Below are 20940 nucleotides of genomic sequence, written 5' to 3' on the forward strand. Positions count from 1 at the left end.
TCTATAACAGGCGGCAACAGTGAGAGACTTATTTCTGGAGAGATTCATTTTTCAAATTAGAAGCTCTAACTGTTTGGGCATTGACCTGGAAGGTATGACAGAACTTTGCAGGCTATCTCTGCAGTAGATTGCAACTCCTCCCCCTTTGGCAGTTCTATCTTGACGGAAAACATTGTAATTGGGGATGGAAATCTCATAATTTTTGGTGGCCTTCCTAAGCCAGGATTCAGACACGGCAAGGACATCAGGGTTGGGGGAGTGTGCTAAAGCAGTGAGTAAAACAAACTTAAGGAGGAGGCTTCTGATGTTAACATGCATGAAACCAAGGCTTTTACGGTTAGAGAAGTCAACAAATGAGAGCGCCTGGGGACACACAGGGCCTGGGTTAACCTCTACATCACCCGAGGAACAGAGGAGGAGTAAGATGAGGGTACGGCTAAAGGCTATCAAAACTGGTCGTCTAGTGTGTTGGGACAGAGAATAAAAGGAGCAGATTTCTGGGCATGGTAGAATAAATTCAGGGCATAATGTACAAACAGGGATATGGTAGTGGAGGTATAGTGGAGGTAAACCTAGGCATTGAGTGACGATGAGAGAGGTTGCATCTCTGGAGGCACTAGTTATGCTAGGTGAGGTCACTGCATGTGTGGGAGGTGCGACAAAAGAGGTATCTGAGGCATGTTGAGTGGGACTAGGGGCTCCTCAGAAAAATAAAACAAGACTTGCCGAGGAGACTTGCTCTGTGCACACACTGTGCAACCGGCGACAAATGCGGACACGTCAGGAACCATAGTAGGCCACCGAAAGCGCTGTCGCACAAAGGCCAGGGTACGACGGGTGCCCGGGTTGCAGGCAAGCCTGGAGAAGTGGGCGGACAGCGTCAGGAACAAACATCTGGTTATCAGGACCCCCCCAGGGTTCGGCTGGGAATGCTGAGCCTCACGGAGCTGCTTCCCGATTCCCCAGCTGAGTGCCATCGCCAGGCATGAAGTGGGAAGGATGGTCTCGGGTTCCGGGGTAGTAGTTGTGAGAGCTGTAGTGGTGGGACAGTGCATCCGGCTTGACATTCTTGGATCCCGGCCCGTATTGAACCGTGTGAACAGCAGGGCCCATCTGGCTTGCCTGGAATTGAGGCGCATGGCGGTGCGGAAATACTCCAGGTTCTTGTGGTCAGTCCACACGATGAATGGATGTTCCGCCCTCTCCAGCCAATGCCTCTATTCCTCCAACACCATCTTCACCTTGAGAAGATCACGATCCCCCACATCGTAGTTCCTTTCCGTGGTGTTGAGGCGATGGGAGAAGGAGGAGCTGGGATGTAGCTTGAGGTCAAGGGCAGAACGCTACCCCAGGTAACATTGCAGCTGCACCCTGGATGTAGGCTGAGGCCAATCTATCACTTCTCTCACCTTCCCGGGATCCATCTGGACACTCCCAGCAGAGATGATGTAACCCAGAAAGGGATGGTGGAGCGATGGAACTCGCACTTTTCTGCCTTCACAAACAGCTGATTCTCCAGAAGGTGTTGAAGGACCTGCCGGATGTGGATCACGTGTTCTTGAAGGGAGCGGGAGAAGATGAGGATGTCATTAGTGTAGACGAAGGTGAACCATTTCAACATGTCACAGAGGACATCATTCACCAGAGCCTGGAATACAGCAGGGGCATTGGTGAGGCCAAAGGGCATGACCAGATACTCGTAGTGGCCACTGGCTGTGTTGAAGGCGGTCTTCCAGTCGTCCCCCTCTCGTATCCGCACCAGGTGGTAGGCGTTCCGTAAATCCAGCTTGGAAAACGCAGTGGCCCCCTTGAGCGACTCGAAGGCCGAGGAGATGAGTAGTAGCGGGTAACGGTTCACAACTGTAATGTCATTGAGTCCCCGGTAGTCAATGGACGGATGCAGGGTCTTGTCCTTTTTTGCCACGTAGAAAAACCCTGCGCCGACAGGAGAGGAAGAGGGACAGATAAATCCAGCAGCTAGGGAGTCCCCAATGTAGGTATCCATAGCCTTGGTCTCCAGTCCCTACAGAGAGTACAGATGTCCCCGGGATGGCGTGGCGCTAAAGAGAAGGTCAATCCCGCAGTCGTAGGGTTGGTGCGGCGGAAGCGACGTGGCCCGGGTCTTGCTGAACACCTCCCGGAAGAGTTCCGGGGCACCTTCCGAGCCCCCAGGAAGACGTCCTGGGGCAGGTTGTGCTGACTTCAGGCAATGGGCATGGCAGAACAGGCTCCAGCCCATAATGGCACCAGTAGACCTGTTAATGAGGGGATTGTGTCGCTGGGAGAATCCCAACACCACGGGAATCAGAGGGGATTTGATGAACAGGAACTGGATAGCCTCGCTGTGGTTCCCCGAAACACCCGTAGGTTGATGGGAGTGGTGTTGTGGGTCACTCGGCCTATAGACCGCCCATCCAGTGCTCTTATGTCCATGTGAATGGAGAGGGGCTGAGTGGGGATGTTCAGCTCGGACGCCAGGGTAGTGTCCAAATTCCTCTCCCTCCGTCATTCTTGTAATAGCCCATCGATATGGATGGTCAAAGCGATGAGGGAATTGAGCTGAAAGCTCGTCCTTGACCTCTTCCGAGACGCTGTGCAGGAACATATTGAACAGTGCCTCTTGATTCCAAGCACTCTCCGCTGCCAACGTGCGGAAATCCACCACATAATCGGCTACACTGCGGGAGTCCTGCCGAAGCTGGATTAGCCTCCGGGCGGCTTCTTGCCTGGAGAACGGGGCATCAAAGTCATCTTCCTCACTTCTCCCATGAACCCTTCCAGACTAGCATATATGGCCGGCTGTTGCTCCCACACGGCAGTAGCCCAGGCGAGAGCCCTCCCGGACATCATCGTGATGAGGTAGGCTATCTTGGAGAGATCCAAGGGGAACTATGAGGGCTGAAGCTCGAAGATGCGGGCACACTGAGCTAGGAACAACATTTGAGAGAAATAAGCTTTTTGTGCATAAGGAAAATGTCTGGGAACTTTTATTTCAGCTCATGAAACACGGGACCAACACTTTGCATGTTGCGTTTATATTTTTGTTCAGTATAGTTGGTACCTCCTACTAGGTTCCTCTTACAATAGGTCACTATTTTTGTGTTTGAAAAGTATGAACCTGTCTATGTTTCTGATAATGTGTTACAGTGTCACTCAAAGCTGATCCTGCCACTAGGTTTAAAGGGTTTCTGTTGGAGGCTAGGGAATCACAGGATGGATTTGCTGTTGGCACCTTCACTCTGCTCACTCCCGCTCATAGCCGCCTTCTTAAGTGCAATGGCAATCCAGTGAGTCTGCTCTAATAGAAGTGTTTTCCCCCTCTTGTTGCTTAGTTACCTTCTTATTGCAGTTTATTTTACCCTCCTTATTCCTCATCTCACATGGTCAAGCATCAGTCTCATGATCAGACAATGATACTGGTAAAAAGGTGTCATCAAGTTAAGGTGCTTTGAAATGAACGGTATGACACCTTTGATGTCAGTCTGACCATGACTGTAAAATGTGTGTGTAGGCAGCTGCTGTTACCCAACCCAACAACCAAGCCAAGACATTGATCAGCGCCAAGTGGAGAGCACCATACAAGGGCCTTTTCTATTTCAGGTCATTATTCATGCATTAATTTATTCATTAATGAATTTACTGTAATATGCTGTTGTCGCACTACAGTAAAAGGGACATTGTCTGAAAGCATGTTTCTTTATATTTTTCAGAGTCACATTTATTAAAGACATGATGAAGTTCTGGATACCAGAGGCCATTAACATCACCACCTGTCCTACTACTACTACTACCCCTATTACTACTACCACTACTCCTACTATCACTTCTCCTACTATCACTACTCCTACTATCACTACTCCTACTATCACTACTCCTACTATCACTACTCCTACTCCTGCTCTGCGCACATCTGCACCCTCTACGTGTATGCTTATTAGCACTCTCATTCGGCCTTCACTCTTGGTCATGAGTCTTCCAAAAGGCCAGACACTTTGGCATAAAGTAAGTTATAATATGGATTTTAATATTTTACTTCTAGTTCTTTCAGTGTCTTGTTTAGGGAAATCTCCATGACTTCGTACAGCTGGGGCCGTATCCACAAAGAGTCTCAGAGTAGGAAATTGGTATTAAGTGTGGAGAATAGAGACATTTTACTCCTACTCTTATGGGTAAAAATAAAAGCTATACATAAAACCTCTTCTTTTGTCCCACCTAATCAACAGATATTTGTGAAACTTCATGAGCTGTCCTATAAATTAGGCAATGGAAAGCATAGGGCTTATGTTAATTTTGATTGTGTTAGGCAAAAATTATAATTATAAGACCTTTCAAGTGTTTTATCAAGGCTGACCCTAGGCATAAGCGGTCGCTTAGGGTCCCCGACCCAATTATTATTCTTTTATTTTCTGGGGGTGGGGGAAGACTCAGTCAGTGTCCCAACTTACTGTTGAGAGTTATAGTAGAATACACAAGGTGACATTTCAAAATATGGTTGTGCGTCAGCAGTTTTTCTCTTATGTCAGTCACAAGCTATATTTCCATTAACGTGTCCAGGGATTCCCACCTATCTGTCTCATGAAGAATTGACAAATTTTTGCCATATTCTAATAATTATCATGTGCCAGTGTATCGCCACGGTCCGTGCCATGGTGAAACTTGCACTCCTGTAGATCTGAAATAATTTGATGGTGAAACTTGCATTCAGCCAACCAGAAAAGCAAGGCAAGTTAAGGCAGTTTCCATTACACATGTTGCAATGTTTTTGTTGTTGCAACATTGCTTTTGTCATATAAACCTGGGTCAATGGAAACCTACCTACTGACAGTCACTCAATTAGCCCATGTCAGCTAACATGTTTTAGATTGTTAAATTAGTCTAGCCAGCTATCTAAACTTGTAGTAATCATGGTTGAATTATCGACCAGACACGACGGGCACATGCCCAGGGGACCTGACCTCCGGGGGGCCCCCATTGATTTGGTTAGTCACACTTACTCAGACATCATATTAACATGGCACAATGTGTATAAGTGTAGGAAATTCGCCTTAAAACTGCAAAAATGTCTCTCCTAAGGCAACAGACAAGATTTGCAGGAAATGATTTATAACGTTTAAAAAATGTCTCTCCGCCCCATATGCAAAATGTGTAGAGTTGTAGCAAACTAGCTTTGAAACATTTTCTCTGCGCCTCATGGCAAAATGTGTAGAATTGCATAAAGTTAACTGAAGAACTGCAACAATAACAAAATCTCCACCCAAAATCAGTAGAATGGCATGAAATTAGTAAAAAAAAAAAGCTAAATCTTCTCTCTGCCCATGGCTAAATGTGTAGAATTGCAGCAAACTTGCTTTAAAACTGCAACATTGTCTCTGCACCCATGGTCAAATGTGTAAAATTGCAGAAAATGTACTTTAAAACCGTCATGAGCGTGGCCACTCAAATGTTTTGCCCACCAACAAAACTTTGCTTAGGGCCCCCAAAACGGCTAGGGCTGGCCCTTTGTTTTATGAAACACTATCGGCAAGTGACTTGATGCTTACTGTGCTAAAGCGATTCAGAGTTGTTGAACGGGATGGATGAGTGTGTTGATATAATAGTAATTTTATAACAATTTTAACATACCATCACACTGAATGATTCAGTGCAATATGTCGATCACATTATTCAGAATATCAGAAATGGTTTAGAAAAAGGTTATGCATACCAACAAAGTGATCGTGTCATGTGTAAACTATAACAAATGCTAATGCAGGAACATTGCCTTTAAATTTCAATCACGCTGTAATGCTGAGCTTCGGCGATACGGAATGAACAGAGATCTATATTTCCTTTGCGGTACCTCAGTATGTAATGATTACCATTATGAGTTGATTTTACTCCTGGGGCAGAGTTTTGTCTGGGCAGTGTCTTAACATCACCCTAAAACCTACTCTGAGCTGGGAGTTTTTTTTGTTTAAACAGGTTCTGATAGGATTCATAGGACCTGTTCTGAGACGCTTTGTGGATACGAACCGGGATGTTTTTTTCTTTGGTCCTTCTGCACTTAGTCATGGTGTAGATGATTCTGGTTTATAGCAGTACCTCTCCGACTGATCTTTTGTCTGGAAATGTTTAGTGTCTACAGTGCCATACTGTCTATTCTATTAGTATAATGCTGGGCAATAATTTGACAACAGTTGTTATTTTGTTGCAGTTGTTCAAGATTTTGTTGTGTCCTCTCTCAATGGTTGCAGCCATCATTGCCTTTATTCTTTTGCTGCTATGGGAGCCAATACAAGTGAGTATCAACTACTTTATTTAAGCAATAAGCTTCAAAGGGGTGTGGTTTATTGAGAAATATACAGTACCACGGCTATGGGCAGATTTTTAGGCACGATGTGTATATTTATATATGGCTGACAGCCAATCAGCATTCAGGGCTTGAACCACCCAGTTTATAATGTCATTTATACAATGGGTGGGTCTAATCCTGAATGCTGATCGGTTAAAACCGCATTCCAGCCGGTATCTATTCCACAAGTTACCACCCACCGGCTAAATCTATGATGTTAAAATGCCTATTTACTCTGTTCCATCTCACTGTGCAATCCGCTGTCTAATCAACCCAGCCAGGCACTTTATAAGCTTGATCTTCACTATAAAAAGCATCTAGACATTATCTCCCATTTCTTTTAGACTAACATCTAGTTTTCAACAGCGGAGATTTGTATAAACCTTGCTGTCTATCTCTACGACATTTGCAACATTGTTTTAAAATTCAAATTCGATCTCCAGCTGTCCCATAGTAATGAACATGTAGGGATCAGGACTAGAGAGAGGCAGGCAGCGTTTCCCAGCCAGTCGAAATCATGAATCAGCTGGCATCATTTTTTTTTAAATATACAAAGAACTGTCAATTGATAAAAGGTCAAATGAAACGAAGTGCAGCTAGTTTGTAGTCTTTACAGCTTCAGTTTGAAGTGATTGTGTTAGCTGTATTGTTGGCTAGCTCCTCTGAACAACAGTGTCCTGATGAGGGAGCACATTTTCTATGCCAGGCAAAATCGCGCCTCATTAGCTCATTGTTATGGATGTATCCAAATAAATGTAACTAGAAAACAGCTTCAACAAATGCGGCTACTGTTGTTATTCTTTTTGACGTTTGATGTGACTGTAAGTTAGCCTTAGTTGGCTAGCTAGCAAGCAAGGGATAAGTACGTTGCCAGCCAGTATGAAAATGGAACATTTAGAACGAACGACGGGGTTGCATCCAAAGATACAGAACGACTGGGTCGTGCCTCTGGCAAACGAACCAATAGAACGAACGACCAGCCGGCTTGGGTAGCAACCCTAGACTTGTGTCGGGACTATCTTGTGGAAGGAAGAAATAGTATGAATAAATTATTCAAAATAAAGTTTTCAATGAAAATATGTCAGTCATTATATAAATATATTGGTAACCCGTTGTATAAAAGTTGTATAAAAATGCCCTCGAAGCCGGTGTTTGGAGGATGTATAGGCACGGTTTGCCGGCCCTCGACGAACACCCATGCCAATCATATCATCCAAACACCAGCTTCGAGAGGATTATCACTTAAATATAAACGGTTTGAATGCAGTTTCAGCCAATCAGCATCCAGGACCCAAACTAACCAGTTATTAATGTATAGACTTTCTTCCTGCCAGAACACTGTACTGCTGTTCAGGGTTGGGGTAAACTCCATGTTGAGATGAAATGAGTGTGTGTGTGCTTTTGTCTTATAGATAACTCTTGTGGCTGTTGTGGGTGTGGCAATGATCCTGAGCTTGGGACAAACGATTGTTGTTTTTCTACCCTTTGGGCCCAGCCATGAACTGTGAGTTCCTCAGATCAAAGCCTGAAAATGTGTGTTGAAAGTACCTGAATTGAACCTTAGTAAAGATGTCATGTTATGTATATTTTTTCAGGAGGTCCATCTGTGATTTGGTTCTCAGAGTGCTTGCCTTCACAACTGAGGTTTTTACAAGTAAGGAACTTCACCTTTTGATTATAACTGAAGGAGAACAATATGTCATAGCTCATGTGATTCCATGGTGAAGCATAGATGACTCGTTAGATCTAACCTATATTTTACAATAAATCTTTCTCTTCTCGTTTGTTGGAGCCCTGTAAGATTGCGAACAAAATCAACAATCTCTGAGTGTTAGATTAGTTCTGTAGAAGGCTTACTACAGTATACCTACCCTGTGTGTTGCGGTGTTGACAGTGCATAAGATCACATTTTCAGGTTTAGCCTACTCAACCTAGTTAGTAGTACAATGTAATGGTTAACAACATCGCTCTCACTCGAGCTACATGCGCTTTTCTCTCCTTCGGTGTTTCTCATCCCACTCTCTAACACAGTGGCGGCCATATTTGTGGGTCTGAAGGAAATTGAAAAGTGCTGCTCGATACACTGGCGCATGAAAGTGATGGGAGGGTATACAGCCTGGGTGGCCCTGTTCTACTTGATGTTCATATACCTCTGTTGCAACCAGAGTTACCAGAGGAAAAGTAAGATTTTTGAATATTAAGCAAATTACTGTTTTTTTGTCATGAATCTTGTTCTGGAGGCAGCTCTGAATAGTGATAACCCTAATTCCTAACCCAAACCTTAAATTAGGACCAAACCCCCCCCACACACAATTTATTTTACAATATAGACAATTTTTACTTTTCATCTGGCCTAACTAAGGTAAGATTGCTCAGTTCTGCCTCCAGGACAAGAATCATGATAATAAACGTCAACATTACATTTACATTTTAGTCATTTAGCAGACACTCTTATCCAGAGCGACTTACAGTAGTGAATGCATACATATCTTTTTTTTTCTTCTTTGTTTGTACTGGCCCCCCGTGGGAATCGAACCCACAACCCTGGCATCTCATCTCACCATTCAAGATACTGGCATTTCTTAAAAATGTAAATTGATTTGAATATGGTTTTGTGTCTTCTGTTCACCTCGCAGGGAATTCAGGAAATGATGACAAATGGATTGTGCCAAAGAGAACGGCAAGTAATCATATTATTAAGGTCACTGTGTTGCCTCCACTTTGAATCTAAAATCACAAAATACTTATCATAAGAATGTTTTTTTTATATATAATTGTGATTGGATGACCGAATACATATGGGGAGGGGGTGCTTTGAAATGCAATGTGTCAAAACACATTTTCATGTCACTTTTAAAAATTGTAGTATTTTGTTTTCTTCTTTTCAGACACACTCTTTTGAAAAAATCCTCAAAGTTATCCTCGTTCTGGGCAATTTGGGTTTTACAGTGGCTCTTATCATTGGAATATATACTTATGAGACATGAGGGCGGTGTAAAGCAAGAGGTATTGGCCTCCCTGTGGCTCAGTTGGTAGAGCATGGTGTTTGCAATGCCAGGGTTGTGGGTTCGATTCCCACGGGGGACCAGTACGAGAAAAAAAAATGTATGCATTCACTACTGTAAGTTGCTCTGGATAAGAGCGTCTGCTAAATGACTAAAATGTAAAAAATGTAAAATGTATTATGACAGTAGGTTTATACTGTAGATACGTGTTATCCACTTGGTAACATACTGTATGTCACACATGCACTTTAACCCTTGTTTATCATTGTTTCTTTTTGGTTTGGGTTACAATACACGTTTATACTGTATCATGAATACTTTGTGTTTTACTATAGCTAGATTTCCATCCATATGGCGACAGATTTTCATGCGAATATTCTAAAATCCACATAAAACAATATGCGCATTTTCCCACCAGAGTTGTTTTCATCAAATTGACTTGTTGCACATAAAAGGATGTGTGTGATTATGTAGTGCACATAAGAATGCCTTTTGCAGTTTAATTCCCATGTACCGAATAAAAAATACAAGTTAAATGGGTTTCAATTGCATTTTCAACTCGACTAATGTTTTTCTCACCCAAAAATGTACGTTATATAGCAAGTGTGCACTCTGGTATTGTCAATGTGCTCTAGTTAACAGGGCGCAGATTTAGTGCACTGTTGGCTAGAGCACACATATAGCCTACAAGGGTACTATGAGGTCCGGAGCCTGCTGTTTTTCTGTTCTACCTGATAATTAATTGCACATGCCTACATAAGGGACGCTTGTGGCAGCTCCCTTCTGATTGATGAGGATTTTTATAAGGCAAATGGACGGTCTCTTACTAAACGTCTGTGGGTGCTATTTAAATAGGCCAACGGCCCTCAGGTCCCCCCAAGTCTTCCGGGAAGTCTATTTCAAATCAAATCAAAGTTTATTTGTCATGTGCGCCGAATACAACAGGTGTGCGCCGAATACAACAGCATTTCACCTTACAGTGAAATGCTTACTTACAGGCTATAACCAATAGTGCGAAAAAAATAAATAAATTGGTGTGTGTAGGTAAGTAAAGAAAAAAAACAACAGTAAAAAGACATTTGAAAAATAAGAGTAGCAAGGCTATATACAGACACCGGTTAGTCAGGCTTATTGAGGTAGTATGTACATGTGGGTATGGTTAAGGTGACTATGCATATATGATGAACAGAGAGTAGCAGCAGCGTAAAAGAGGGGTTGGGGGGGGGGGGGCACACAATGCAAATCGTCCAGGTAACCATTTGCATAGGTGGAAATCCCAGGGGGGACGGTGGGACACGACCCCCCCATCCTGGGAAAAATATGATTTGTCCCCCCCAATATATCACTGGAAACATAACTGTAATTTAAATAATATTAATAATACGCAATGAAAGCACTTGTGCTGATTATAGACACTTAATAGCACGTTTTTAAGTTTAAAAAGTTTGCGACCCCCCCGCCCTTTGCCTCACAATGGTTTGATCCACTGCCCCCCGGCCCTCAGCAGTGGCACGTGGTGCAGGTACTGCACATGTGTGGGAATCTGACACTCTGTTGTTGGTGGCTGACCTCCAGTAAGTCCATTTTCAAATGTTCCGAGCTAGTCCTCCTGATGATGTTTGAACCCACATGGACAACGACAGTGTCAGCTCCCGGCATCTGTTGTAGAACAGTCGGAAGCAGCCTTGTTATATCCTGTACTCATGCTCCTGGGTAGCACAGGGGTTTTGCCTTGGGGACCGAGATGTTTCTCACCATGGAGCTGCCTATGATGACAGCTGGTGATTTTGAATGGGCCGGTCTCTCAGGCAGCCTCACGGTCTGGTGAGGCTGGGAGCTCCGAGGATCTGAACCAGAGGTAGAAGCCACCGGAAAGGGAGACAGAGCCATGGACCAAGACGCAGGTACCTCCGGATCCGATCTTGATTGGGAAGCCCCCAAGGACAAAGGCGCCGGAACCTCTGGATCCAGTGAGGCAAAGTTGTTTCTTGTCTGTGTCAGTTCCGGGCTCCGCATCTCCATGGAGACCCCCGTTGCCAGAGGACGCCTTCTTCGACTTCCACTGAGAGTGACAGACCTTCATGGCTGGTTGGTTGGGTTGAGATCAGCTCCGTTCTCCAGGGAAGTGGGAGACCCCTTCGGGGATGGAACCCTGCCTAGCACTGGCCAGTCGGCTGTGGAGAGCCGACACGGCGGCGAAACTTCCACCAGACAAGTGTGGCGTCCGGCTACTGGGGTGGAAGAAAAAGAAAAAGTAGGTGGGCATGGGTTCCCCAGTAGCTTATGTAGGTTTGCTACTTGCTTACTAAGAGTAGCTACTTCGCTCCTCTTGTCCTCTGCAAGCAAGCAGTTGCTACATTGAAAATCAGCGCGGTCCACATTGTCCCGGAACAAAGCAAAGTAAACAGAGCTCCTGCAACGCTGGAACCGTTCAATAGCAGCCTCCATTTGAGTCCGCCAAGCCAGCTAGGCTAGCTGGGCTTTCACGTCTCTTCCCCTATACGGAATCTGGCAGGATCCCGGGACAGATAGCAGCGCTCACAGCAATTTAACCCAACAGAGCCGCAGGATTCAAAATAAAATAAAAGTAAATAAAAACACTGTCAGCTTTTACAACCGAGGTCTTTAGTTTAAGTTTCAGCGTTCGACAGGTTTCAGTTTCGGCGTTTGACAGCTCTGATATGGTTAGCCCAATGCCTGATTAAAGGAAACAATGAAAAAATGCAGTGGAACTGGCTTTGACATCCAGAGGTGAGTTTGAAGGGCCTACATGATGAGATTATGAACAAAGGAGCAAGATTATTTTTATTTGTCAAACGGCAGCCAAGCATCGATGATCATGTCACCAGAATAAAAACCTATATTTATTGGAAAGGAGCATCAAGCTCATCACCTTGCACTTTCACCACCCTGTGAAGTTCATCATTTACTTAATCTGTTGCCTGATAAACTGCATGGTTTCCCGAGTTGGAGTACATGCCAATATAATCGCATGACTCAAAATTTGCATCGATATGATGGTTATTACATCAGTATCTGCACATAAAGGCGTTTCCATCGCCATTTCTCGCATAATACATTTTACTTACACAAAAAGATATCAACACGAATGAAGAAAATTGTCAGCATTTATAAAATTGTACCGAAACTTCCTGTTTCCATCACAACTTTCGTGATTTTCTTTTTATATAGTGTCTTTACTCATGGAAACGTGGTTACTGTCAATGATTTATTTGTCTACTATACAGCATCTTGTATTGCATTGATGTTGCTCTGTAAGTCAAATATTTCATTATCTGCAATAACAATGTAAAGTAGCCTGCAATAAAAAGGTCAAAATTCCAGTCTGTGTGCATGCACTAAAGATGTGTTTACAGTGCCACACCTTCTGTTTAATAATTCAACAGTCAGGTAACTTCCTTATTGCTTAGATAAATACATTCTAGTTCCTTCTCTTTTATTTCCTCAAATGGAGATAACATACAGCTCAACACTAAAGTTGTAAGTAATTAAGACATCCAACAGCAGTCAGAGAAGAACATTAGTATTACATATCAAACCCAACTTCTGAAGGGGTCGTCTGTAGTCTATAGGCACCCTGACCCTCCCATTGACAGAGTGGCAGGTACAGTACAGTTGACTGAAGCCGTATGTAGCTGCGGAAACATTACAGAAAGTAGAATCTAAAAGGTCCAGTAAGACATGGCACGCAGCCCTTGACAAGTGTTGGTGGTTTTCATCCAGGAGGAAAGTGGCTAGAGCTGCTCTCATTTCCCCTTTGACAAGTGAAAGCAGTTCCTATACTGGGAGGAAATTGAGTGTTTTGTGTTTTGTTCCTCGTTCCAGTATGTCTTTGAGTTGGTATAATTTCAATGAATAAGTACAAGAGTATCATACAAAAATACCCCATTGAAGATTAAAACTAGAAATAATGAATTTGTACACTGACAATGTACAAATCAAGGCACTATTGACATTACATTGGGATCACTGTTCAGGTCTTCTCATAAGGAGACCTGGGAAAAGAAAGGTGCAATAACCTGCAGTTTTTCCCTCATGAAATCAAGGAAGTATTTCAAAAATAAAAACAAAAATAAAACATCCATGGAGTCCATGCTTCTGCGCAAAATGGATTTAAATTGTCTCTTAAAAACCACAATATATTTATTGTAGACAAAGTGCTTGGTGACACATCCTGTTTTCATCAGTCACAAGTCACAAGAGTAAAAACACACGTCCATGATCGGTTTCCATGGCAACAGTGACACTAACAGACTGTATCCTCCAGGCTGTGGGGAACACCATAGATAGACAGGAGGCACAATAGAGCTTAATTCAGAACTGGATGTGTCAGGCCTCGTCTACATAGGGGACGTCTGGGTCTGAGAATCGTCTGAGGGCCTTGCTGGCGGTCTGGAGGCTCTGTGGAGTGGGGGTGGAGGTGGAAAGGGAGAGGGAGGAGATGGAGGGAGGAGAGGGGAACAGGTCCTTGTCTGGGCTGATGTAAAGGGACTGGATGCTGTCTTTACGTCGGGCGGGCTGCTCCCGCCTTTTCACCAGGCTGAAGCCGCCACTGGCAGGGGGGGTGAGGTCCACCGTCGGGGGGTGCGAGTGGATGCCCGGGGGCAGCTTCACCGTGTCGGGGATGATGGGGCGGCGTCGTGGTAGCTGGAGCCGGGAGGTGGAGCCAAAGGCAACATCGGAGATGAGTTTTGGGGAGGAACACCCCCTTGGGGACATAGGTCTCTGGGCCAGGTCAGAAGGCTTGGGAGGGCAGTTCGGCTTGGCCTTATTGAACAGGAAAAAACCTCTCCCTGGAAGAGATGGATGAGAGAGAAAGAGGCTCATATCACTACCAAAACATGCCACCATGCAGAGAGCTCTATTCAAGTGGGCAGTCAGACAATTTAGAGATTAATATATTTCCCCCCCCAAGATTATTTTGAACGGTTGTCTTTCTGTTTTGTATGTGTTAACTATTGTATTAAAGCAGCTCTTTGTCGCACTATTCTCAAACTCTCATAGGATAATTCTGCTTCAAATTCAGTAGACCAACCTCAACTCTCTTCGTGTTTGGTGTGCAAGACCAAATGCGCCTATGCGTGGTCTCAATTAAATAGAAAGTTGTCTTTCCATGAAAATCAACTTCCTAAATATTATAGGCATTAGTTAAGGTTCCAACATGGACTGGAAATAAATATTGATAACACATGTATTTTTCTGCCTGCAAAATGTCCCACTCCTAAAAGTTATGCAAAATGTAGTTCAAGTCATGTGTCCACTATTACAGTTAGCTTCACATTTTAATTTTTTTAAGTCTGCCGGAAGTTAAATTAAATTTCAACTTACTCTGCCGATTATCCGTAGGATTGGTCCTTATGCAGGGCGAAATTAAGAAAAAAAAACATCTAATAGAACATAAATTAAACAGACTTTCCAAACCTGGGTCTGTTGTACATCCACTTCCTCTCTGCTCACCTCAAGTCCTGCACGTGCACCACACTTGCACAAAAAAAGCAAGAACTTGTGGGGGACTTGACATGAAGTAAGCAGAGAGGAACTGACCTCGCTGAGGAACTCCATGGGTCTACAACAGACACACATTTGGAAATTCTGTTTAATTATATGTTCCATTAGATGCTTTTTTCCTCACATTCCCTCCTGCATTAGTGTCAAGCCTACAGACAATCGACAGAGTAAGTTGAAATTGAATTTATTAAGGATCCCCATTAATGTTGCTGGACCCCAGGAAGTGTAAGGCAGTTATATACAATTTTAAATATTACATAACATCATATTAAGTATGTTCCCTCAGGCCACAACTCTATCACATACAGTGCATTCGGAAAGTATTCAGACCCCTTGACTTTTCCACATTTTCAGCCTTATTCTAAAATATTCTAAAATAAATTTCTTCCCTCACCAATCTACACATAATAATACCTAATTTACATAAATATTCAGACCCTTTGCTATGAGACTTGAAATTAAGCTCATATGCATCTTGTTTCCATTGATCCTCCTTCCGATGTTTCTACAACTTGATTGGAGTCCACCTGTGGTAAATTCAATTGATTGGTCATGATTTGGAAAGGCACACACCTGTCTATATAAGGTCCCATAGTTGACAGTGTATGTCAGAGCAGAAACCAAGCCATGAGGTCGAAGGAATTGTGCGTAGAGCTCCAAGACAGGATTTTGTTGAGGCACAGATCTGGGGAAGGGTACCAAAAAATGTCTGCAGCAGATTGATGAGGTGTAGATTGATGAGGGGTAAAAAAAAAATCAATTTTAAAATAAGGCTGTAACCAAAACAAAATGTGGAATAAGTCAAGTGGTCTGAATACTTTCCGAACGCACTCTTATCTACAACACCAAATCCATGTGTACGTGTGTAGCGTGCCTGTCGTGTATGTGTGTCTGTCTCTTCACAATCCCCACTGTTCCATAAAAAAAAAAAATCTGATTCTACTGCATGCATCAGTTACCTGAGGTGGAATAGAGTTCCATGTAGTCATGGCTCTATGTAGTACTGTGCACCTCCCATAGTCTGTTCTTGACTTGGGGATTGTGAAGAGACTGTCGGTGGCATGTCTTGTGGGGTATACATGGATGTCCGAGCTGTGTGTTAGTAGTTTAATAACAGACACCTTGGTGGATTCAGCATGTCAGCACTTCTTACAAAAACAAGTAGTGGTGAAGTCAATCACTCCTCTACTTTGAGCCATGAGAGACGTACATGCATATTATTAATGTTAGTTCTCCGTGTACATAGAAGGGTCAGCCGTGCAGCCCTGTTCTGAGCCAATTGTAATTTTCCGAGGTCCCTCTTTGTGGCAACTGACCACACAACTGAACAGTAGTCCAGGTGCGACAAAACTAGAGCCTGTAGGACCTGCCTTGTTGATAGTGTTGTTAAAAAGGCAGAGCAGCGCTTTATTATGGACATACTTCTCCCCATCTTAGCTACTGTTGTATCAACACGTTTTGACCATGACAGTTTACAATCCAGGGTTACTCCAAGCAGTTTAGTCACCTCAACTTGCTCAATTTCCACATTATTACAAGATTAAGTTTAGGTTTAGGGTTTAGTGAATGATTTGTCCCAAATACAATGCTTTTAGTTTTTGAAATATTTAGGACTAACTTATTCCTTGCTACCCATTCTGAAACTAAATTCAGCTCTTTGTTAAGTGTTGCAGTGATTTCACTCACTGTAGTAGCTGACGTGTATAGTGTTCAGTCATTGGCATACATAAACACACTGGCTTTACTCAAGGCCAGTGGCATGTCATTAGTAAAGAGTGAAAAAAGTCAGGTGCCTAGACAGCTGCCCTGGTGAATTCCTGATTCTACCTGGATTTTGTTGGATAGGCTTCCATTAAAGAACATCCTCTGTGTTCTGTTAGACAGCTAACTCTCTATCCACAATATAGCAGGGGGTGTAAAGCCGTTACACATACGTTTATCAAATCAGCAGACTATGATCGATAATGTCAAAAGCCGCACTGAAGTCTAATAAAACAGCTCCCACAATCGTTTTATCATCAATTTCTCTCAGCCGATAATCAGTCATTTGTGTGATTGCTGTGTTTGTTGAATTTCCTTCCCAATAAGCGTGCTGAAAGTCTGTTGTCAATTTGTTTACAGTAAAATAGCATTGTATCTGCTCAAACACAATTTCCAAAAGTTTACTAAGGGTTGGTAACAGGCTGATTGGGCGGCTATTTGAGCGAGTTAAGGAGGCTTTACTATTCTTGGGTAGCGGAATTACTTGTGCTTCCCTCCAGGCCTGAGGGCACACACTTTCTAGTGGGCTTAGATTGAAGATATGGCAAATTGGAGTGGCAATATTGTCCACCATTATCCTCACAATTTTCCATCTGCTAATCTTGCCAATTAAAAAATCATTAAAGTAATTGGCAATACCAGTGCGTTGTGATGAATAATCCATCTGGTTCAATGAATGTGGCCGAGTTTGCCTTTTTGCTCAAAATGTAATTCAAGGTGCTCCAAAGCTTTTTACTCCCATTCTTTATATATTTATCTTTGTTTTTTTGTATAGGGTCTTCTTTTTATTCAGTTTAGTCACATGATTTCTCAATTTGCAGTATGGTTGTGCAGCCAGACGTATTTGCCATTCCTTTTGCCTCATCTCTCAGCCCTCTCAACCATACACCTTTTCAATTCCTCATCAATCCACGGGGATAAAACAGTTTTTAACTTCTGGCTTCCGGCGGACTATTACTCTTTTTGTAAGATAATTCCCAGCAACCCTAGTGTGTAAATACTAGTGTTGCTAAAAGCAACTAGTGTCCACTCTCCTATAATTCGCCAACTCTATTAAACTACGTCTACCCTATTGGCTGATACAGCCCGATAATACCGATAACGTAATATAATGGGCCACGTGAGAATCTCTGGTATTTTAACCTATTTCTTAGGCTATTTTTGCGCATTTTTACCTTGACTAGGGTGGCAAGATCGCTGGGACCGAGGCTGTAAAGCGAGCTGCGTCACATACAGTTCACCTAAAATAACATTGCAGGACTGTGTCAGATTGGGGACCAGTTCTTGCAGGAGTGCGTGGGAGTCGGACAAGAAGTCAGCGTGAGCGAGCGCGGTATGAAAAGCAGCAGGAGCAGAATGAAGAAATAAGTCCCCCACAGACCTCTACCACCATAATACACCATGTTACTCCACCCCCACCAGTTAGTCTGGTCAAAGTTTCTGCATGCCACACAGACACTCATGCAAACGTACAAAAACACACACACACACGTTGCTTGTAAACCGGGAGCCTCCAACCTGCTAGAGAGCAGACGGCACCTCCGCCAACCTCTTTAAATGCAGCACCACCAGCATGTCCAGACCTGCACCAGAGACAGCAGGGACAGACAGGGGGCCAGGCAGACTGATGAGAAACCCACAGGTGTGAATAGGTAGGAAAGGGGGGGACTATACCTTTAATACTGACCTTCGGGCTCCAAGTTGTTGCAGCGCTCGTCCAACAGGCTCTCAGAGCTCAGCGACGCCTCAGAGTCCAGGTTGTCCTGGTCAGAACCAGGTTGCTCCAGCTCTGGCAGTCTGCAGGCCAGGTCCTCCCTGGGAAAGAGGGGGAAGGGAGAGACAGAAAACATAGGGGTCACAAATATAACCAAGGGTTGGTTGGTGGATCGCAGGAAAAAATATAACCATTGGATATGGGTGGTCCTTTGTAGCTTAGTTGGTAAAGCATGGCACTTGTAACCCCAGGGTAGTGGGTTTGATTCCCGGGACCACCCATTCGTAAAATGTATGCACTCATGACTGTAAGCATCTACTAAATGGCAAATATATTATTATATAAATATAACCACGGTGTATAAACCACAGCATTCAAAAACACTACACGGCAAAAAGTATGTGGACAGCTGCTCGTCGAACATCTCATTCCAAAATCATGGGCATTAATATAGAGTTGGTCCCCCCTTTGCTGCTATAACAGCATTCACTCTTCTGGGAAGGCTTTCAAATCAAATGTGATTTGTCACATGCGCCGAATACAACAGCATTTCACCTTACCGTGAAATTCTTACTTACAAGCCCTTAACCAACAATGCAGTTCAAGAAATAGAGTTAACAAAATATTTACTAAATAAACTAAAGTAAAAAAGAAATAAAAACAATAAAATAACAATAACGAGGCTATACACAGGGGATACCGGTACCGAGTCGATGTTTGGGGGTAAAGGTTAGTCGAGGTAATTTGTACATATAGGTAGGGGTAAAGTTACTATGCATAGATAATAAACACGAGTAGCAGCAGTGTAAAAACAAAGAGGGGGTCAATGTAAATAGTCCGGGTGTCCATTTGATTAATTGTTCAGTCTTATGGCTTGGGGTAGGTGGTGTTAATGAGCCTTTTGGACTAAGACTTGGCGCTCCAGTACCACTTGCTGTGGGGTAGCAGAGAGAACAGTCTATGACTTGGGTGGCTGGAGTCTGACAATTGTTTGGGCCTTTTTCCTGACACCGCCTTATATAAAGGTCCTGGATGGCAGGAAGCTTTGCCCTAGTGATGTACTAGGCCGTACGCACTACCCTCCATAGCACCTTACCGTCGGATGCGGAGCAGTTGCCATACCAGACGGTGATGCAACTGGTCAGGATGCTCTCGATGGTGCAGCTGTAGAACTTTATGAGGATCTAGGGACCCATGCCAAATCTTTACAGTCTCCTGAGGGAGAATAGGAGTTGTCGTGCCCTCTTCACAACTGTCCTGGTGTGCTTCGACCATGATAGTTCGTTGGTGTTGTGGACACCAAGGTACTTGAAGCTCTCAACCACTCCACTTCAGCCCTGTCGATATTAATGGGGGCCCGTTTGGCCCTGCTTGTCCTGTAGTACACGATGAGCTCCTTTGTCTTGCTCACAATGAGTGAGAGGTTGTTGTCCTGGCACCACACTGCCAGGTCTCTGACCTCCTACCTATAGGCTGTTTCATTGTTGTCTGTGATCAGGTCTACCATTGTTGTGTCGTCAGCAAACTTAATGATGATGTTGGAGTTGTGTTTGGCCACGCAGTCGTGGGTGAACAGGGAATACAGGAGAGGACTAAGCACGGACCCCTGAGGGGCCCCAGTGTTGAGGATCAACACTGGGGGCAGCCCGTCAGGAAGTCCAGGATCCAGTTGCAGAGGGAGGTGTTAGTCCCAGGATTCTTAGCTTAGTGATGAGCTTTGAGGGCACTATGGTGTTGAATGCTGAGCTGTAGTCAATGAATAGCATTCTCACATAGGTGTTCCTTTTGTCCAGGTGTGAAAGGGCAGTGTGGAGTGCAATAGAGATTGCACCATCTATGGATCTGTTGGGGCAGTATGCAAATTGGAGTGAGTTTAGGTTTTCTGGGATAATGATGTTGATATGAGCCGTGACGAGCCTTTCAAAGCACTTCATGGCTACAAATATGATTGCTATGGGTCGGTAGACATTTAGGCAGGTTCCCTTAGTGTTCTTGGGCACAGGAATTATGGTGGTCTGCTTGAAACATGATGGTATTACAGACAGGGAGCTGTTGAAAATGTCAGTGAAGACACTTACCAGTTGGTCAGCGCATGCTCGGAGTACACGTGCTGGTAATCCGTCTGGCCTTGTGAATGTTGACCTGTTTTAAGGTCTTACTCACATTGGCTATGGAGAGCGTGATCACACAGTCGTCCGGAACAGCTGGTGCTCTCAACACTGAGCTGTAGTCAATTAGTAGCATTCTCACATAGGTGTTCCTTTTGTTGGGGCAGTATGCGAATTGGAGTGGGTCTAGGGTTTCCGGGATGATGGTGTTAATGTGAGCCATGGCCAGCCTTTCAAAGCACTTCATGGCTATCACTAGATGTTGGAACATTGCTGCGTGGACTTGTTTTCATTCAGCCAAGAGCATTAGTGAGGTCGGGCACTGATGTTGGGCGATTAGGCCTGGCTCGCAGTAGGCGTTCCAATTCATCCCAAAGGTGTTCAATGTGGTTGAGATCAGGGCTCTGTGCAGGCCAGTCAAGTTCTTCCACACCAATCTCGACAAACCACTTCTGTATGGACCTCACTTTGTGCTTGGGGCATTGTCATGCT

General features: G+C 43.9%; 1 protein-coding gene across 7 annotated transcripts in view; it reads right to left on the reverse strand.

Moving 5' to 3' along the window:
• Window positions 1-12551: 12551 nt before the first annotated feature.
• Window positions 12552-20940, reverse strand: part of LOC115151723 (unconventional myosin-IXb) — a 114007-nt gene continuing 105618 nt past the window's right edge. For 3 of the 7 annotated variants that reach the window (XM_029695894.1, XM_029695893.1, XM_029695892.1), the window contains 2 exons: window positions 18314-18441; window positions 12552-14150 (listed from right to left, as the gene is read on the reverse strand). In XM_029695894.1, the coding sequence (XP_029551754.1) occupies window positions 13687-14150; window positions 18314-18441 (592 nt within the window). In that variant the 3' untranslated portion in view covers window positions 12552-13686. Of the gene's footprint in view, window positions 14151-18117; window positions 18210-18300; window positions 18442-20940 lie in introns of all 7 variants that reach the window. The other 4 variants (XM_029695899.1, XM_029695898.1, XM_029695896.1 and 1 more) reach the window with 3 other exon arrangements.

The sequence above is a fragment of the Salmo trutta genome, chromosome 17 (assembly GCF_901001165.1).
Source record: "Salmo trutta chromosome 17, fSalTru1.1, whole genome shotgun sequence".
NCBI lineage: Eukaryota > Metazoa > Chordata > Actinopteri > Salmoniformes > Salmonidae > Salmo > Salmo trutta.